This window comes from Scleropages formosus, chromosome 1 (genome assembly GCF_900964775.1).
Source record: "Scleropages formosus chromosome 1, fSclFor1.1, whole genome shotgun sequence".
NCBI classification, from domain to species: Eukaryota; Metazoa; Chordata; class Actinopteri; order Osteoglossiformes; family Osteoglossidae; genus Scleropages; species Scleropages formosus.
Window position 1 is genome coordinate 40,798,083 of NC_041806.1, and position 17,385 is coordinate 40,815,467.

The following is a 17,385-nucleotide window of genomic DNA, read 5'->3' on the forward strand; positions in this document are numbered from 1 at the left end:
TCACCTTGATGAATAAGGTGTGTGGGCTAGTAACACTACATAGTATCCACAGGAAGTTGCTTTGGTGAAAAATGTCTGATAAATAAATGCAGATTTTGTTTACACTGAGGTTAAATAGTTTTTTTGGGGGGATGTCAAAATAGCTTTTTATCGGAGCTTGTTTTTCATCTCAAAACCATGATTTGAGTCTACGTAACTGAAAATGGGGTTGTTTATATAAGATGCCATTTGCTACCCCACTTCGCTGACTTCCCTGATTTGGATATGGTCATGGAATTTCCTCAAAGGTAGAGAGAGCCATGTTATATGTGGACTTTGTTTTTCAGTTACACTAAGAGTTATGTTGTTCTAATATGTAACAGTTGAGGTCAGGTCAAAGCAGGGCAGAAGATCCTGAACAAGTGCTTTGAGTGTGCTCCCCGGGCTGAGGTTCATCACCAACGTCTGAACCAAAGCAAAGCACTGTGGAGATTAATTCACGGGGCCCCGTGTAGAGACAACCCAAGATGATCCTGCCGTCAGGTGTCTGGCGTGATGTCTGCAGCAGGATGCCTGTTTCCTGCAGCTCGGTCCGCAGCTTGCCCCTCCTCTTCCTCCCCACAGCCCCCGTTAAAGATGAATACCATCATCCTAGCTTGAGCGCTGAGTTTCCCCATCGTGCACTCGGAAAGGGCTTCCGGAGACATCTCTGAGCACGTGCTCTGACTCTGATGTGCTCTGAAGTTTTTTCGCTTGCTTCACTTATGTGTTGGAAGTTGTCAGACAGGCAGTCCACTCACTTCAAATGTGCTGGACCACATCCATTTGTTCAGCAGATAAACTGCCTTGTCAAATCAGATCAAAATTCTTTTCCTTTCTTTTTTTTGGTGCTGAGATGTTCAGTTCCTGGATGGAATTGTCCAAATGAAGTTGCTTGGTTTCCAAATGTTTCTTTGTTTATTTGATCAGATTACCAGGTTTTCAAGGACAGATCTGTTGAAATCTGTCTATTCGGATGAGCTTACAGTATGATATCTTAATTTGTTTGTGTCTTCTCTTGCTGCAAAAATGCTCCTCTGTAAGATCTCATTCCCCGATACAAAATAACCGGAAGCAGGGAATAAGTTGTCATCTGGACAACACTTGGTTTTCTGCTTTTCTTTCAAATTGGATGCAGATGAATGCACTTTGTTGTGCCAGGTCCATCTCTACAGTCTTCTGCTCTGCCTCTTTAATTTGATTTGGCAGACCGGTGACATACTGCAAAGTGTTTTTAAAAAAAAAAAAAAAAAAAAAATTTTCTACTACTCCTTCAGCTCCATAGCTGGATTTGCAGGTCAGAGTTTGTGTTGTACGTGTCTCTTGGCTGAGCAAGTGTGGGGGACAACATTGTTATCTACCCAGCGACCTACCTATCTATCGACCTATTTAGCTAAGCAGATACTTTCTTAGCAGTGAGGTTTGCAGCGAGTTGCCACTTCATCTTGATTGTGGTTGTTGTAATGAACGGGATGCACTGTTTCTCAGTCACATGTACCAGTGTGCATTCATGCAGAATTTTATCTGGTCTCCACTTTTCCCTGGGGAATCTGGCACAGTGGAAGCTGTTATTTAGCCCAAGGAAGGGTGTTTACACCACCTTTGTTGAGCCGCTCTCTGGCCTCTTTTGGCCTTTTTTTGTCCTGCCTTTAAATTGTCAAGATCCTGTTGCCCTCAGGTGCTGTTGTTCAGTGAGCTCCATACCCTCCAGCTCTGATTTCCTGGTTCACCTGAGTTTGCAGTTCCATTTCTGTCCTGCTGTCCGCCCCGGATCAGTGCATATCGAACCTCTTTGTTCAGCTGCATCGCTGGAACAGAGCAGAGCTGTGGGATGTGATCACAGGAGGAGTTTTTGCAATACACTGTTCATGTGACACTGTCCACAGTGGAATAATATAAGCTTCAGTGCAAGGATGTCTTCCAGATGGCATTACGTAAGTCCAGTAACACTGCCCCCCCCCCCCGACCCCCCTCAATTTGGTACTTGAGGTTTTTATTTGCTGTACAGTATGTGTTTCTTTTTCGTATTTCTTTTTATTCTTCATAGGGCAATTTATTTTTTTTCCTACCCATTTTAAGTTTTGTAACGGTTTCGTGTTGCCACGTTTGTCCTCCAGAATTTCGTGTATCACATCAAAGCACCCTTTTTATGTGGTCTTCATAAAGACGGATTTGTCATTAATTTCTACACAAGAGCGTTTTTATGTATCCCAATCCTTAAGGCTGAAGTAACTTTAAGAAACATAGATGTTGGGTATTGCTGCTCTTTCAGGTCTTTGGACTTTGCCCTGAAGCATAGTTTAATATGACCAGAGTCCACATTGTGGTAAGGTAATGCTGACATGACTTTCAGGAGATTTCAGTCCTGCTGGTTTTGTAGCCACATTTCACTTAATGTGTGACTTATTCCTGAAACAGGTTTGTTACCCAAATGACAAATATGTAAACTTTACATTTTAGAAAGCTACTCAATCAGTATCCCCCGAACACTAACGCTGCTAATTATAACAGGGATGGTGAGTAACGCTGCTAATTATAACAGGGATGGTGAGTTCCATCCTCTGAGCACTGTGACGTTCTCCTGGATTTATTTTTCGAGTTAGTTCTCAACAGCTCACGTTACTCATTATTACTTATTCATTTGACTCTTTTCTCCAAAGCCAGTTACAGTATTAAGCTATCTACAGTTATTTATCTATTTGTAAAGCTGAGTAATTTTTACTGGAGCAATTCAGTAGTACCTTGATCAAGGGTGTTATTTGAACCTGGGTCCTTCAAATGCCAACTATCAGCTCTAACCATGGCACCATCTTGCTGGGTGTAATTTTTGTTAATCTTGGTTTAGTAAGTGAAGTGTTAAGAATTACTAATAGACTTCTGGTCCCAGTTGTCTTTACAAGTGGAAGAGCCAGTGTATTAGGTGTAAATCAATTGCTTAATTTATAAAGATAATCTGCAAAATGCAAAACCTCCTACAGTTTGTCGGTATGTTTGTTTGCTGAGATTTTTTTACTTTTTGTGAATATGGTAATGGACCGAACCTTGATGTTCATGAATCAAAAAATACATACCTGTCTAGTGAGAGTCATGGATGTATTTAGACTGTGAATTGACCCACAGAAAGATGTTCCTTGTGTGATATTTATTACGGTTTCGAGGACTGCTCCATGGCAAGACAATCGTTCATGAAGAAGGTCAGTCTTTAGAGGCTGCTGTACTGCTGATTGTGTTTTTCAGCGTTCGGTTTAAGCTCGTCTTTTTAACGTTTGACGACCGACAGATGGAATGGACCGAAGCTTCTTCTGCGCTGCTCCTGCTGCTGTTTGCCACTCTTCACACACTTTCCCACACCATCGTGGTGTGAATATCCACTTTCCACCACCCACTGTGCTAACTGGTAAGCAGGGTATCCCAGCCTTCTCTGCAGGCAAGAGAACATGCAGTGTGGTTGTCCTCCATAGTAACCTGTAGGCACCCTTCTGAAGCCCTGCAGCCTTGCCTTTTCCTGAAAGAACCACACCCATACTTCACCACAGGTTGAGTGAAGCCTGTCCACCATGTGGAACTTTCCTCTGGGCTGGAATGTTATGTTCTCCACAGCTCCTGTCCTCCATCCCCTGCCAAACCCTTTGTACTCTCCAGGGCTTCTGTGACCCACATGAAGGCAAGGCCCCTTGTTATGCTTTTCCACAGGGCCATTCCTAGTGGTGCAGGCAGACCTGCTTTGGCCACACTAGAGCATGGACCCAGTAGGAAATGGTTACTCAACTGCGATGGATGATGGCCCACAAACTTCAGAGACTGGAGGTCGGGGACCCAGCTGTTGAGATGGCGGCAGGAAGCCTTTTATTAGGGCAATCCTGTGTGTGATGTTTGGTGCTCTCTTTCTGTACTGGTTGGTTTTGATTCTGATCCCCATGCTGGGCTTCACTGGCAGCCACATGGAAAATTACTGATGTGGGGTTTTTTCCACCAATGATGTTGTCCACTCGCCACATCCTACAGATCCGGAGGTTGGCAGAACACTGCAGACTCGCACGACCACAGCCGTCCACAATGGGACCTGGTGCAGGAAGGCATGATGAACACATAGCTGGTTATTTTATGTGCTTTCTTCCAGGTTGTGCTTCCATACCAAAGGCAGAAGACACACATACTGTCTTCCCTGTTTCAAGTAAATATAAAATCTGGTATTTTTGCCTGGTTGAGATGATGGTTTTTATGAAGTGTTTGATATTTGGAAATATGACAAACAGCTTTGCTGTTTTCAGATGAGTTGTTAAAGGCTGCTGAAATGAGGAAAGAAGGTAGTTTACCGGAATGTAAAAGCATTTTGTCAAAATGTAGTTTTTTTCTTTTTTTTTTCCCCCCCCCCAGAATACTTTGGTTTTCATGCGTGTGGCTGCAAAAGAATATTTTGTCAGCATTAGTATATATGTAGATGTGTTAAGTGTGTGTTTGTGTTTCTGTCAGGAATGTGCCTGGGGAAAGCCCTGAGGGCTCTCCATAACAGGAAGTGGTTCGGCATGGACACACAGGTCACTTCCTGTGAAACTAAAGGAGGGTTCTCTTACATCTTCCTTGTGGACAGGATGTTTATCATTTTCTCTCACTCTGTGGGTGTTGACCTGGCACTTGCATCAACATTCTTTTACGGCCTAGTTTTTGGATTACCGAAGGAGCATTCTTTCCCGAACGATATTCCTGCTTCCCATTATTGATTTGAACCATGACAGGAAATTAATTTGAAATAATTTAGAACAGCTATTAAAATAAAAACCTATGTGGTGTATTCTGGATGCAGATTAAGCACAGATTTGAAGGACTGAACTGCCTTGGCAAAACTCATTACTAGCCTAGAACTGGGCTGTCCAGAAAACTAACCTGTAATATGACAGATATTTAATATTTCTGGTCTGAAAGTTTCTGTGATTTGTACAGTCACAGCTGGTCTCTCTGGTAAATAACACATTTGGAGGAATATTGTTACATTTTATTCAGTCACTTAGATCTGCAGACACAACTGTAATAAATTTGAAGTGGATCAGAGTATTGTTTGTGTGTGTGTTTGTGTGTGGGAATCCTGTCCACTTCAGTAACTACTGCATGGTAATGGGACGGTGTATAGACACTTTTGAGGACTTTGTGGTCTGCTCTGTGAGATCTGATCAATCTGTCGATCCTCTATCCCCGGCAGCTGAAAACCTCACTGTCACCAATGCAGTGTGTTGACTGTTACACAAGGGATTGCAGAATGGTGACCATGCCTGCTTTCACTCACCAGTGTGGCAGCTTAGTTGTTGCTGGGGTGAGGGTGTGTTGCCGTGTGGGTGTTTGTCTCCAAGCTGCTGTTTTTGCTTCGAGTATTGCTCTGCTGCTTTGCTGGCAGTTGGCAGTGGAACCCTGACACCGGCTTGAGGTGTATCTGGCTGCAAGATAAAATGCATGGGTGCAAATGGGGGCCGCCCAGCTTCTTCCAAGCGCCGGCTGTTGGGGCTTAGAGAATCGTCTGTGGGTTCTATTTCCTGTCTTTTCTGCTTGTGCTGAAGAGATGCTGCACAGTCATTTCGTAGAGCGTTGTTTGCCTTTGTACATGCAGTTGTAGGGCCTTTCAGGTCAAGTTGAAAACATAGCACAGATTACACTGTGTGTTCATTGTATGTAACAATTCTGACATCTGGTTGTATGCGAGTCCTGCGTGTTAAACTCTTAAATGCAGATGTAATCTGCATAAAGGTCAAAATGTGATCTCTAAAGTATCTCAGAACTATCACTAGGAAAGCAAAGATAGTGTGAAAGAAAGCCTTCTGTTGTTTGACTGCAGACTCCGAAGCTGAACTGTACTAATATTCTCCTGGATGCGATTATGTTCAATAGTCCTAGAGAGAATATTAAGTGACTTTGAGTTGATGTCAACTTTTTTTTGACCACGTGAATAGTATTTCCCGAAACTTCTGTCCTTGACTTGTGTCCTTAGTGCTGGAAGGGGGGGCTTCCATTGTGACAGTGATTGAGTTTATCCATGTGATTTTTGATTGTCCTTCTCTTCTTTTTACTTCAACTTTCCTACCACAGAGTAGCAGGCATGAATTTACTGCAAATCTCTCTAACACCTTTTCTCTCCACCTTCCTTGTTGTAGTTCCCTGAGTGTGGATTCTTTGGCATGTATGACAAGATCCTACTCTTCCGCCATGACTTGAACTCGGAGAACATCTTGCAGCGGCTGATGTCCGCCGAAGACATTCACGAGGGTGATCTGATCGAAGTTGTCCTCTCTGGTGAGTACTGTGGTGCAGTTTATGGTTCAGAATTTAATTTTTTTAACTGACATCAGGTGTAAAGTTGTTTTAATGATCTTAGTTGTAGGATAAACTTGCTGATACCTTGTTGATGCACTCAGAGAACCATGTACTTCCGTACGTGTGCTGGAGGTTTACTAGAGAGAGAGTGAAGAGATTCTGAGAGATTCTCACAAGAGAAGGATTCTGCTGTAAATGGGGGGGGGGAATCATGAAAGTACTATGTTAATTATCTTCTGAACCTGTGTTTCAGTAGCCAACAAGGTCTAGCATGCTTGGTATTCTTTGAACCACCAGAGTTCTTGAGATATGAAAGGTCCACTGAACTGTTCTGCTTCAGTTTATCCCAGTTTATTCAGATGTCATTTTTTGTGAACCATGTCATTTGTCTCACTTTCATTTCAGGACTCAGATACTAAAAACTGTAAGATTCTGTCAATCATTTTTGGAGTTTGAAATGGGTTGTAGGTACAGAAATATTGTTGGTAACTGTAGTCTTTGCACACTGACTCCTGAACTTACCAGCATGGTTGGGACCAGAGGTTCTTTTAAAACTGTTTATTTGTATCTCCAAAATTACTTATGTTACAGTCACAAACAAATGTACCTTAATTTACATAAGGGTATATCTCAGTAAACCCTCAAATATTGTTAACCAACAAATCACTTTTCATTTTACCATTTTATTAAGTTACAACTCCTTTAAAATTAAAACTACAATTGCAAGAATGTTTGTGAAACCTTTGGAATATCTGGATTTCTGCTTAAATGACATTAAGGATATGGTAATATAAAATGTGTGCATTTGTTATGGGGTCAGATCATATTTTAGGAAGCATTCTTTAGAAACCTGCTGCCATTCACAAGGCAGGCCATCTTCTCCAGAAAACTGTGGCATTCCTGTTCTCTCCATCACTCCACTTCATGTTTCTGATCATTTCTTGATCTCCTTTCAGCCAACAGTCGCCATTACTAACCTCGCTTCTGTCTCTGCACCGTCTGTCACATTCCACCAAAACTTAAAATATCTCCTTCCCTCCTCCCTCTTCTCTGCTGAACTAACCTCTTTCATCCTTTGCACAATTCTGTGGCGGTGTCCACAGATTATGCCACCAATATCTTCCTCTCAACTCTATGCTCCTCTCAGGACTGTCTGTTCTCTAACTTGTGGATCAGTGTGCCCCAAATCCAGCCCATGGTTATTAGATGTACTATGTACCAGTAAAACTATGTGCTTCTGAATGGAAATGAGGGAAATTTTAAAAATCCCAAAGACTTAGCAGTTTATAAGGATTTTCTTGCATCTTTTACTCTCTGGTTTTGTCAACAAAAACTGTCCTCTTCTAGAACAAACTACAATCTGTAGTCAACAATCCACACAAACTCTTCACTACATTTTTCTCCCTCCTCTTGTCATCTTCCTCCTCCACCTTCTTTTGTCTCCCTCACTGCTGATAATTTTTCCCTGGTTCTTCAGAGACAAAGCCAATTCCATCCCTGACAAGTTCTCATCATCCACCTACGACTACTCATGTTGGATCTCCCAGCAACGTCCCATTCTTTGCATTTCAATCCCTGTTAGAAGGTAAAATCTGCAACCTTCTACTCTCACACAGACTAAGCACCTGCTTCCTTGATCCTATCCTTTCACTTCTCCTACAGGCCATTTCTCCAAAACTATTTTGTCTTCTCCCTCTCTTGAACTCCTTCCTCTCTTCTGGTTGCTTCAGCCTTCAGAACTGTCCTTGTCTCACTGCTGTTAAAGAAACCCTTTCTGGACCCAGATTCAATGCAGAATGACAGGCCAGTCTCTCTTCTCCCTTTACTGTCAAAAACTCTGGAACGTGCAGCCTGAAACCATTCATCTGTGTTTCTTGCCCAGAAGAATCTCCTTGATGCCTACCAATCTGGATTCAAAGATGGCCACTACACTGAGACTGCACTCCTTACAGTATCAGATACTTTCCAGTCAGCTAGAGCGTCCTCCATTTCTTTTGTCCTCATTCTCCTTGATCTTTCTCCAGCATTTGACAGTGTTAACCCCTGGGACTGGCATTGAAATGGTTTTAATCCTGTCTGTCAGATCTTATCAGGTGGTCTGGTGTGTCTCCCTGTCTTCCCCTTAGCCTCTTGCAACTGATGTTCCTCAGGGCTTGATGTGGGGCTTATTTTTCTCCATCTGTACCTCATCCCTTGGTCTGTCCCTTGCCTCCCATAAACTCTTCTGTAACTGCAATGCTGATGTTACCCAGCTCTCCATCTCTTTCTCCTTCTGTAGCTAGATACATCCTCATGTGTTGCTGCCTGCCTCATGGACATAATCTACTTTGATGGCTGATCATGTTCTAGAAGTCAACCTGTCTAAAACTGAAATCCTTCTCTTCCAAGCTGGCCCATGTGCCTTTTGGGAACTCTGTCAACCTGGACAACTTGCTCATTTCACCTGCTTTATTTGTTAAGAGTCTGTGAGTAACAATTTACTCATGTCTCTGCTTCTCTCAACACCCTGGTGCCATAACTTAGTCCTTCAGATACATCCTGAATGACATCTGCAGGATCTGTTCTTATCTAGAAAAGAAAAAAAACTACACCTCTTCTAGTACAGGGCATGATGATATCTCACCTGGACTATGGCGACTCTCTTTTCTTGCCTCCCAGCCTGTTTCATTAATCCTCTCCAGCTGAGAAAGAATGTCACTGTAAAATGTTCCCATGTATTTCCCATCTTTATCTCTCTTCATTGGCTTCCTGTAGCTGCTTATATCAAGGTCGAGACTCTGGTTATGGCCTATAGGACCATGAACAGATCTGCTTCCTGATACCTACAAAACTCAGCTGCTTTCCACACTCCAATCACACTGCTACGCTCATCCACCTCTAGCTGCTTGGTGGTCCCACACACAAGAGATCCAAAATCAAAAACCCAAAGGCTTTTGGTTCTGGCTCAAGTGTGGTAGATTGATATCTTTCTTCCTCAGAAGTGCTAAGTTTCTTTCAGTTCTCAAGAAGTCTTAAAATACATGTTTCAGCTTTACTTCTCTCTAGATCTCCAACCTACTCCATTAAATTTCCATTATGCCATTAGTTTCAAATATCATTGTTATGTTTATCTACCCTTGTAATGTATGCTAGTTTTAAACAGTGACATCAGACAAACTGACTGTACTTCAAGATTTAGGTGTCTGCAAAAATAAATAATGGAGCCCTTTAAACATGGTGAGGAGAATGCTGCTGAGTGATTGATATCCTCCACAGAACATGTCCTCTTGACATCATGTGGGTCCTGGAGTCCCGTGAGGAGGGGCAAAGCTCTACCAGCTTTTTGATTATTTTCACAGTGATGCACATTTTGAGACAAATATAGGAAGCACCAGCTCGTAGTAGTTCCTTACGTGATGGTGCTAGTTTTTTTTTTTTTTTTTTTTTTTTTTAAAAAATCTTTGTGCACTGTTTTCTTTCTGTCTGTGTTAATTTGTCCGTTGTGGTCAGATTTTTCAGTTTTAGTTTCTGTGAGATTGAGGTATGTATATGATTTGCAGCTCTTGCTACTGTGGAAGACTTCCAGATCCGACCACATACCCTGTATGTACACTCCTATAAGGCACCAGCCTTCTGCGATGACTGCGGGGAGATGCTGTGGGGCCTTGTCCGGCAAGGCCTCAAGTGTGAGGGTAGGTCTGGATCATCACAATCAGATCAACAGCTTCTTTCAGTAAACAGGTGTGCTTAATATGTTATATACTATAAAACTTTAGTTTTTACATAAGTAGATTTTTCATTTTTTACATTAGCAGTGGTCAGTGTTCCCCCTTCAGACTAGAACTCGTAACTCATGTTTGGAAGCAATCCAGTCTACTAACTGTACACACATTGTCCATTGCAAAGCAGTTACATTTGGACTTAACCATGATGCTGTCCATGCAAACTTTGTCATCACAATGTTGGTGACACAACATGACACCTTAGTACTGCGATGCGATTGAAGAGCAGTCTAAATTGGAGAGGATATTTCCGGACAATGTCCTGCATTGTCCTACTAGCCAACACCAAGTGAAACTCTCTCCCTCTTGGACTCCCTGGTGGCCTCCATACTGTTCACATGACCTCTGCCTGGAGAGTAGCACCACTTTAAAGCTTTCATGTTTATTGCCATTTTTTCTAGTACAGTTTACTTTGTTCATGTTTTCATTTGCTTTATTAGAATATAAAATCACTTATAGTCAGTGGCTTTTGATTTTGTCAACTGTAGTGGAACTGACTGCAAGGGTTTGGTGTCTTAGTAGAGACCTCTAGTGGGAGCTTCTGAGCTGTAAATTCAGAGGAGAGAGAAGCCAAACACAGATTGTTCAAATGCTTCAAATGCTTTTCCATACAAGGTGGAGAAGTTTTGTTTGCAGTGAAAGACACCTACATCTTCCTGTCTCCCCCCCCCAACAGGGTGTGGCCTGAATTACCACAAGCGTTGTGCCTTTAAGATTCCTAACAACTGCACTGGAGTGCGAAAGCGACGCCTCTCCAATGTCTCCCTTCCAGGCCCCTCACAGGTGGCCCCCCGGCCCATCCCTGTGGACCATGCTGTCCCTGCTGTGGAGGAGGTGAAGCAACCCACTGTCATTTGCTCGCTCTGATTGGTCCATTTTAATGTTGTACATTACACACCTCAGGACACCACAGCTCTTTCCTTTTTTCAGAAGGATTTATTCCCAGGAAAGAGTGTGAGCTTGGGCCAGTTGTTTTTGAGCCAAGTTGTGACTGTTAATAAAATGTTAATGATTCTCTCTCATCTTCCCTCAATCCTCTTGGCAGCGATCCCACCAGGAGGCAGGGAAACGCATCCCGTCCTGGAGTGGTCGACCCATCTGGATGGAGAAAATGGTCCTGGGGCGGGTCAAAGTGCCCCACACCTTCGCTGTTCACTCGTACACCCGGCCCACCATCTGCCAGTACTGTAAGCGTCTGCTCAAGGGCCTGTTCCGCCAGGGCATGCAGTGTAAAGGTAAGGAGAGTATAACTGCAGGTAGGCCCATTTTAAAAATAATCCTGGTGCTATTTTAATGCAAACAATGAAAATGAGTTTCTTGTGGGAAGGACTGCAATACCAATCATTTTGAGTACTTGGATATACTGAACTGTACAAGTTGTGGTGCAGTGCCTCTATCTGAGGCCATGACCTCTAGGGCAGTGTTGAGGTAATTCATTATTTTTCTATGAAACTCTTTTGTCTGCAGTGGATTTAATAGAAATGTGAGCAGTTATCACTAGCCATTAAATATTTGAAAATACATTTTATTAAATCAGAAGTGGTACCGTATTGCTTTACTGTTTATGTAGTGGCGTCTCTTGTTATAAAATCGATAATCTGCTGCAGCAAAGATTTCAGTTTAGTTATTTTGTGTTTCACCACCAGACTGTAAATTTAATTGCCACAAGCGGTGTGCATCGAAGGTACCAAGAGACTGCCTGGGTGAGGTGGTCTTCAATGGAGGTGAGCTGTAGTTGAATGCTTACTGATGACGCTGTATTGTCTGTACGGTCATGACTATATTAACATGCCGTTATTTCCATGTTCATTTCACTACAGCAGTCACTTTACAGGGAACTTTTAACTTCACTCTGGTTGCAGGTTCATAGCACTTCACATTTTTCTTAAGTTTCAGTATTTTATTGGAACTGCTGCTTGACACTTTGTAGCATATTAGCACAGTTACAACAAATACTGACAGCAAGTACTTACAGACACTAGTAAATACAGGGAAATCTCAAAAGGTTACAGTATGTATCTGGTCATGTATTATTTGGAAAATTCCAAAAAGGTGACCAAATCTGTCAATTTGTTATGCAAGCTGAATGTTCCCTTTTTTAGTGGATAAAAGTCAGATGCTTGAGTGAAACACATATTTGTAGAGGGAGTTTCTGATGTGGGCCACAACAGTAAAATAAATTTCCTTGGCAAGTATCTAAGAATTATTAGCTTATGTTGCATATCTTCATCGAAAAGAAAATATTGTGTAATAGCTATATAGCAGAACAAATCAAGCTATTTGTAAATGATATATTTCTAACAATCCAATGCATGCTGTTTGTGTGAGGTCGTACCTTATCACATTCCCAGAATAAAAGCGACTAACATTTAAGTCCCAGTTGCTTTGAGTCCAACTCCATGAGGGTTTGATTGTCATCCCTCCACAGAGCCGGCCAGCCCGGGCCCGGACTTGGAGACGGCCATGGAGGTGGACAGCAATGGCAGCAGGGCCCTGGATGACAGTGAGGAGCCTGCGACCCCTGATGACAAGATCTTTTTCATGGACCCATCTTTCCTGGATGGGGAGAAGGATGAGGAGACCATGGAAACTTCCAAGACCATCAGGTAGAATTGGGCACTGTTTACATAATTGCACCCATTGGGTGGTTAGAATGTACATGATGTACAACTTGAAAGCAATGAATGTTGGCTTGTGTTGGTGTGCTTGTGTATGTGTGTGCATGTCTGTGTGTCCTCAGATCTCCCTTAATAACCTTTGTGCCATCTATAGTCCCTCTACCAGCAGCAACATCCCCCTGATGCGGGTGGTGCAGTCTGTCAAACACACCAAGAGGCGAAGCTCCACAGTGGTGCGTGAGGGCTGGATGGTGCACTACACCAGCAAAGATAACCTGGTGAGTGGGGTCCCTGCTCTGTTGAGCCTCCACTGTCCCATTTTGGGGGGCGGGTGGCGGGGGTACACAGAATTTTTATCTAAATTAATGAAAGAATAATTAGCCTTTGCATTATAATCATACAAAAAAATTTAATTTGAGTCATGTCAAATGTCTAACCCAGATTTAGTGATGGAGTGTTTAACACAGTTGCCTGACTTCAGAAAGTATGTGGAACTAGGCAGGCACTGGTGTGTGGTATGCATCAGGAAGAACTCGTAGTCACTGAGGTCCCCTGGGAGCAATATATGAATCTCAGTGACACACTGGCGTACACCTATGCGGTTCTTAGTGATAAAATCCACATCGTCTCAATGGCTCACTTTGTGAATCATGTCAACAGAGGAAGAGGCACTATTGGAGGCTTGACAGCAAGTGTCTGACCCTGTATCAAAATGACACTGGCTCAAAGTTTTACAAGGTAGGTACAGCCATCATCATGATGTTTGTGAAGTGGATGAATATTCATTATTTTAAATTCCTCCAGTTTTTAATAAGACTGGTGACAGACTGGCCAAGTTGCGTGAAAGTGTTAAGTCCGTTTTTACAATCAGCATCTTGTTTTAAGGTGTTGGCTTAGACTTGTTTTATCAGTCAAATGATTGAGATAGTTAAACTGATCGGTTCTCCACATTATCTGACTTATGAATCAAGTATTTTCAATCAGATGGAATTAAAATCTACAGTTTCTCAGTCATCCAGTAAGAATGGTTTGTCCCGTCTTCATCTTGCAGCCAGATTAATGACTGAAAAATCTGATATTTATTGATGCTGTAAATATAGGGTGGTGGTACAGTGGGTATGACTGTTGTCTCACAGTTGCTGGGCTCTCTGGACATAAGTTGAAATCTGCCTTAATCTGTTATGTAGTGTACATGTTCTCACCCTGTTAATGTGGATTTGCTCCTGATGTGCTTGTTTACTCCCACAGTTGAAAGACGTGGGTTTCGGATGATCTGGTGACTCTGAATTGCCCGTAATGTGGGTATGCGTGAGTGAATCATTGAATAGGGGTGTCTAGCATTGCAAGTCACTTTGGACAAAGGTGTCAGTTAAATATTAGTTAATAAAGAAGGAGGGGATAATGTGCTGGTTTCCTCGGGCACTCTGTGTGTAGTGGGCCATCAGAGGTACTGCAGCCCTCTAGGTAATCCAACACGCTATTTACAGGACTCCCAGATGGTCAGATAAGAGCTTTGGTACAGCATACCGTGACGGTGCACTGAGGGGGTTTCTGAGAAGTGAAACTAAGAATGTTTCTCCTGAATTAGAAAGATGCTAAGCAGGAGGGATGTTGACATTGCTGGTATGTTGCTGTTGTAAATAATGGCCATGGCCTGATGTAATAAACTGTCTCAGAGGAAGCCATTACTGCTTTTTTTTTTTTTTTTTTTTTTAAAAAATACAGGTGGTTCCTGATTTGCGATGGGGTTACGTTCTGTGAAACCCATCATTAAGTTGAAAATGTATTTAATACACCTAATATGCACCTCTGCGCGACACACTGGGACATACGGATCACTGTCGCTGCCCAGAATCGTGAGAGAGTATCGCACCGCATATTGCTTGCCCAGGAAAAAAAATCAAAATTCAAAATTTGAAGTACAGTTTCTATTTAATGTCCATCGCCAGCTCACCATCGTAAAATCGAAAAAATCATTAATCGAACCATCGTAAATTGGGGACCAGGTGTACTATAAATCCTGCTTTTACATTTGCTCCCTGTGAAGTCACTTTTCGGGGGGGGGGGGGGGGGGGTCTTTTTGTTTAAATACGAAGAAAGTCTTGCATAAAGGCAGATTTCCCATTATGTATTTTATATATCTTATACTACTCTGTGCTTAAAATTTTAACTTTATTAAACTCTGTGTTGTACTTCTGTATTCAGACACAAAAAGTTTTATAGTGAAGCTTGTATGTTGGGCACAGTAATGGCCCAGAAGACTTGTTGTTTTGTACAAAGGTTTCTTAATGTGCAATGTGCTTGCAAATGGATATGTTCATTTAAGAAAGACAAACCTAGTAAGAGAGCTGACATTTATATGACAGACTGTGAAATCAAGTTTTTGACACTTTTTCCTCCCCTCCTCCCAACTCCATGTGCACCATGGTCACCCTGTCACTTTTTATGTCTTCTCAATAAACTCAATACAGTTATGAGCAATTTGACTATAGTTTGAGAAATACTTTGCCTGCAATAAGTGATGACAGTGTAGTTTCTGTCCTTTTTTTATTTTTAAATCACAGTTAGATAGTCGCTTGCATTTTGACACTACAAGGAGGCTTCCGTGCACAGTGCCATGTCTATGGACCTGCACAGGAAGCTTTTCCCTCACCATCTATGACCAGCACTTCCCCATCATGGGTCTCTCCCGTGATAACCACAGAAAGGAACCCCTCTCAGTGGATTTCCAATTGCGATTGAGAAGGCGAAGGCAGGGTTTATTTTGGGTTTTTTTTTTTTTTTTAATTTACTCTCCTCTGAATTTAATTTGAGACAAAGTGAAATTGAGAATTAATTGAACATTGTCACATTAAATTTGTCATCTGCATATGCAGTTCTCATTTTTATTTGTTATAACTCTCACTGGTTGCCTTATTCTAAATCAGTTCGGTAACAGTGGCAATCCCCCCCCCCCCCCTTTAGTGTCTGTGCTTTTACAATAGTTAAGATTTGTCACACTGCTTTGGAAATGTGTGGCAATATATTGAAGAGAAAAAAAAAAAAAAATCATTGTAGAATTTTCTTTTGGATGGGATTAAAGAGTAGGTTAAATAAGTAAATTATATATAATACCAGCAGCTGTGGACTCCTCCGTCATTTGTAATAGATCTCTGTTTGTGGTATTCCTGCTGTCTCAATCTTGGACACATAGGGGTGTCCCCTGGACTTTGGCTCCACCTCTTTCCTGGCCACTGGCCACCCAGGCACCATCTGTGTGTGTGTGTGTGTGTGTGTGTGTGTGTGTGTGTGTGTGTGTGTGTGTGCGTGCGTGCGTATGCGCGTCCTGACTGAATCAGGAAGCAGTCGAGTAGGCGGATTGCCGCATCACGCGGCGCGCTCAAGTGTAGCCAGACCTCGGGCAGTTCTTCTGAGACTGGCGGCTAGAGCGTGTGGGAGTCCAAGCTTGCTGAGCCCTTCCCAGTCTGGGACCAGCCGTTTGCCCTGGAGCTTTTCTTCACTTAGCTGGATTGGGAGGTGGACGTCTTAAAGTAGACTTTAAGAAACCCAAACTCAGCATTTTATTGTGGACCATCAGCAAGAGGTCTTGAAGTCAGAGCCTGTGTGATCTGTGAAAAAAACACCAGGCCACAGCAGGCTGCTCTCTTCAGGGAGCATGTAAGGGTCTCTCTCGGACTTTGTTCTGGCTGCCTACTTCTCTGGTACTGTCTATGTGTCTCCTCATGTGACCGTGTTTGCTCTTTGCTACCCGTATGATTATGTGTATCTCACCGTTTTCAGCTGTCATTGGCTTGCTGCTTGGCTCTTATGTGTGTTTTGACTCTTTATATGACTCCTGCAACAGGAGATACCCCTCTCGGAGATTTTGCGAGTGGATACGGCGCAGGACTTCAGCAGCCTGGCCCAAGGTGGCAACCCTCATTGCTTTGAGGTCATCACAGACAGTGTGGTTTACTACGTTGGGGAGAGCAGCCTGGGGGGTCACCACAACCCCGCTCTGGCCGCCTCAGGAGTAGGCCTGGAGGTGGCCCAGGGCTGGGAGAAAGCCATCCGGCAGGCACTCATGCCTGTCACTCCACAGCCCAGTGAATGTACTGCTACGGGACAGAGCAAAGACCACAGTGAGTACCTCAGACATCCAACTTCCGGATGACTAGCAGAGATCTGTGGATGTACTGTTCGTGGGAGCCAGAGGCAACACGGTGTTTACAGTGGACACATCATACTGTACTGCACACCATGTGTGCTTTTCTTAGTCAAGCCCACTACCTTTTTGGGAGGGGCCTCTGACTTCCCAGCAGTCTTGTGTGCATTTTCACCACTGGTTCTGCAGTCCTTATTAGCCTAGTTCATCAGATTAGGCCTTTAAAGTGTCCATTATAGTGTGTTTCTGGTAACTAAATTAACAAGCGCGTGTGTGTGTGTGTGTGTGTGTGTGTGTGTGTGTGTGTGTGTGAGAGAGAGAGAGATTGCCCTGTGATGCACTGACTTGTCATCCTGGGGGTACCTTGTGTGCACCCTGTGCTTCCAAGATAGGCTCCGGACCACTGAGAACTGCATTGGACCTGCAGGTTTTGATGATTGATGTAAGGACGTGACAGTTTATGCTGGTGTGGCTGAAGGAAAGCACCTTCTCACACCTACTATTCAGAAAATCTTTGAAAATGCCAAGCTAATATATACCCTCT

General features: G+C 42.9%; 1 protein-coding gene across 3 annotated transcripts in view; it reads left to right on the top strand.

Moving 5' to 3' along the window:
- The window catches only part of LOC108929106 (serine/threonine-protein kinase D3-like), a 38,023-nt gene that overhangs the window by 17,224 nt on the left and 3,414 nt on the right, over window positions 1-17,385 (top strand). For all 3 annotated transcript variants that reach the window (XM_018743445.2, XM_018743446.2, XM_029257783.1), the window contains exons 3-11: window positions 6,159-6,297; window positions 9,858-9,989; window positions 10,756-10,913; window positions 11,125-11,314; window positions 11,726-11,803; window positions 12,508-12,685; window positions 12,852-12,975; window positions 13,358-13,435; window positions 16,542-16,818. In XM_018743445.2, the coding sequence (XP_018598961.1) occupies window positions 6,159-6,297; window positions 9,858-9,989; window positions 10,756-10,913; window positions 11,125-11,314; window positions 11,726-11,803; window positions 12,508-12,685; window positions 12,852-12,975; window positions 13,358-13,435; window positions 16,542-16,818 (1,354 nt within the window). The remainder of the gene's footprint in view (window positions 1-6,158; window positions 6,298-9,857; window positions 9,990-10,755; window positions 10,914-11,124; window positions 11,315-11,725; window positions 11,804-12,507; window positions 12,686-12,851; window positions 12,976-13,357; window positions 13,436-16,541; window positions 16,819-17,385) is intronic.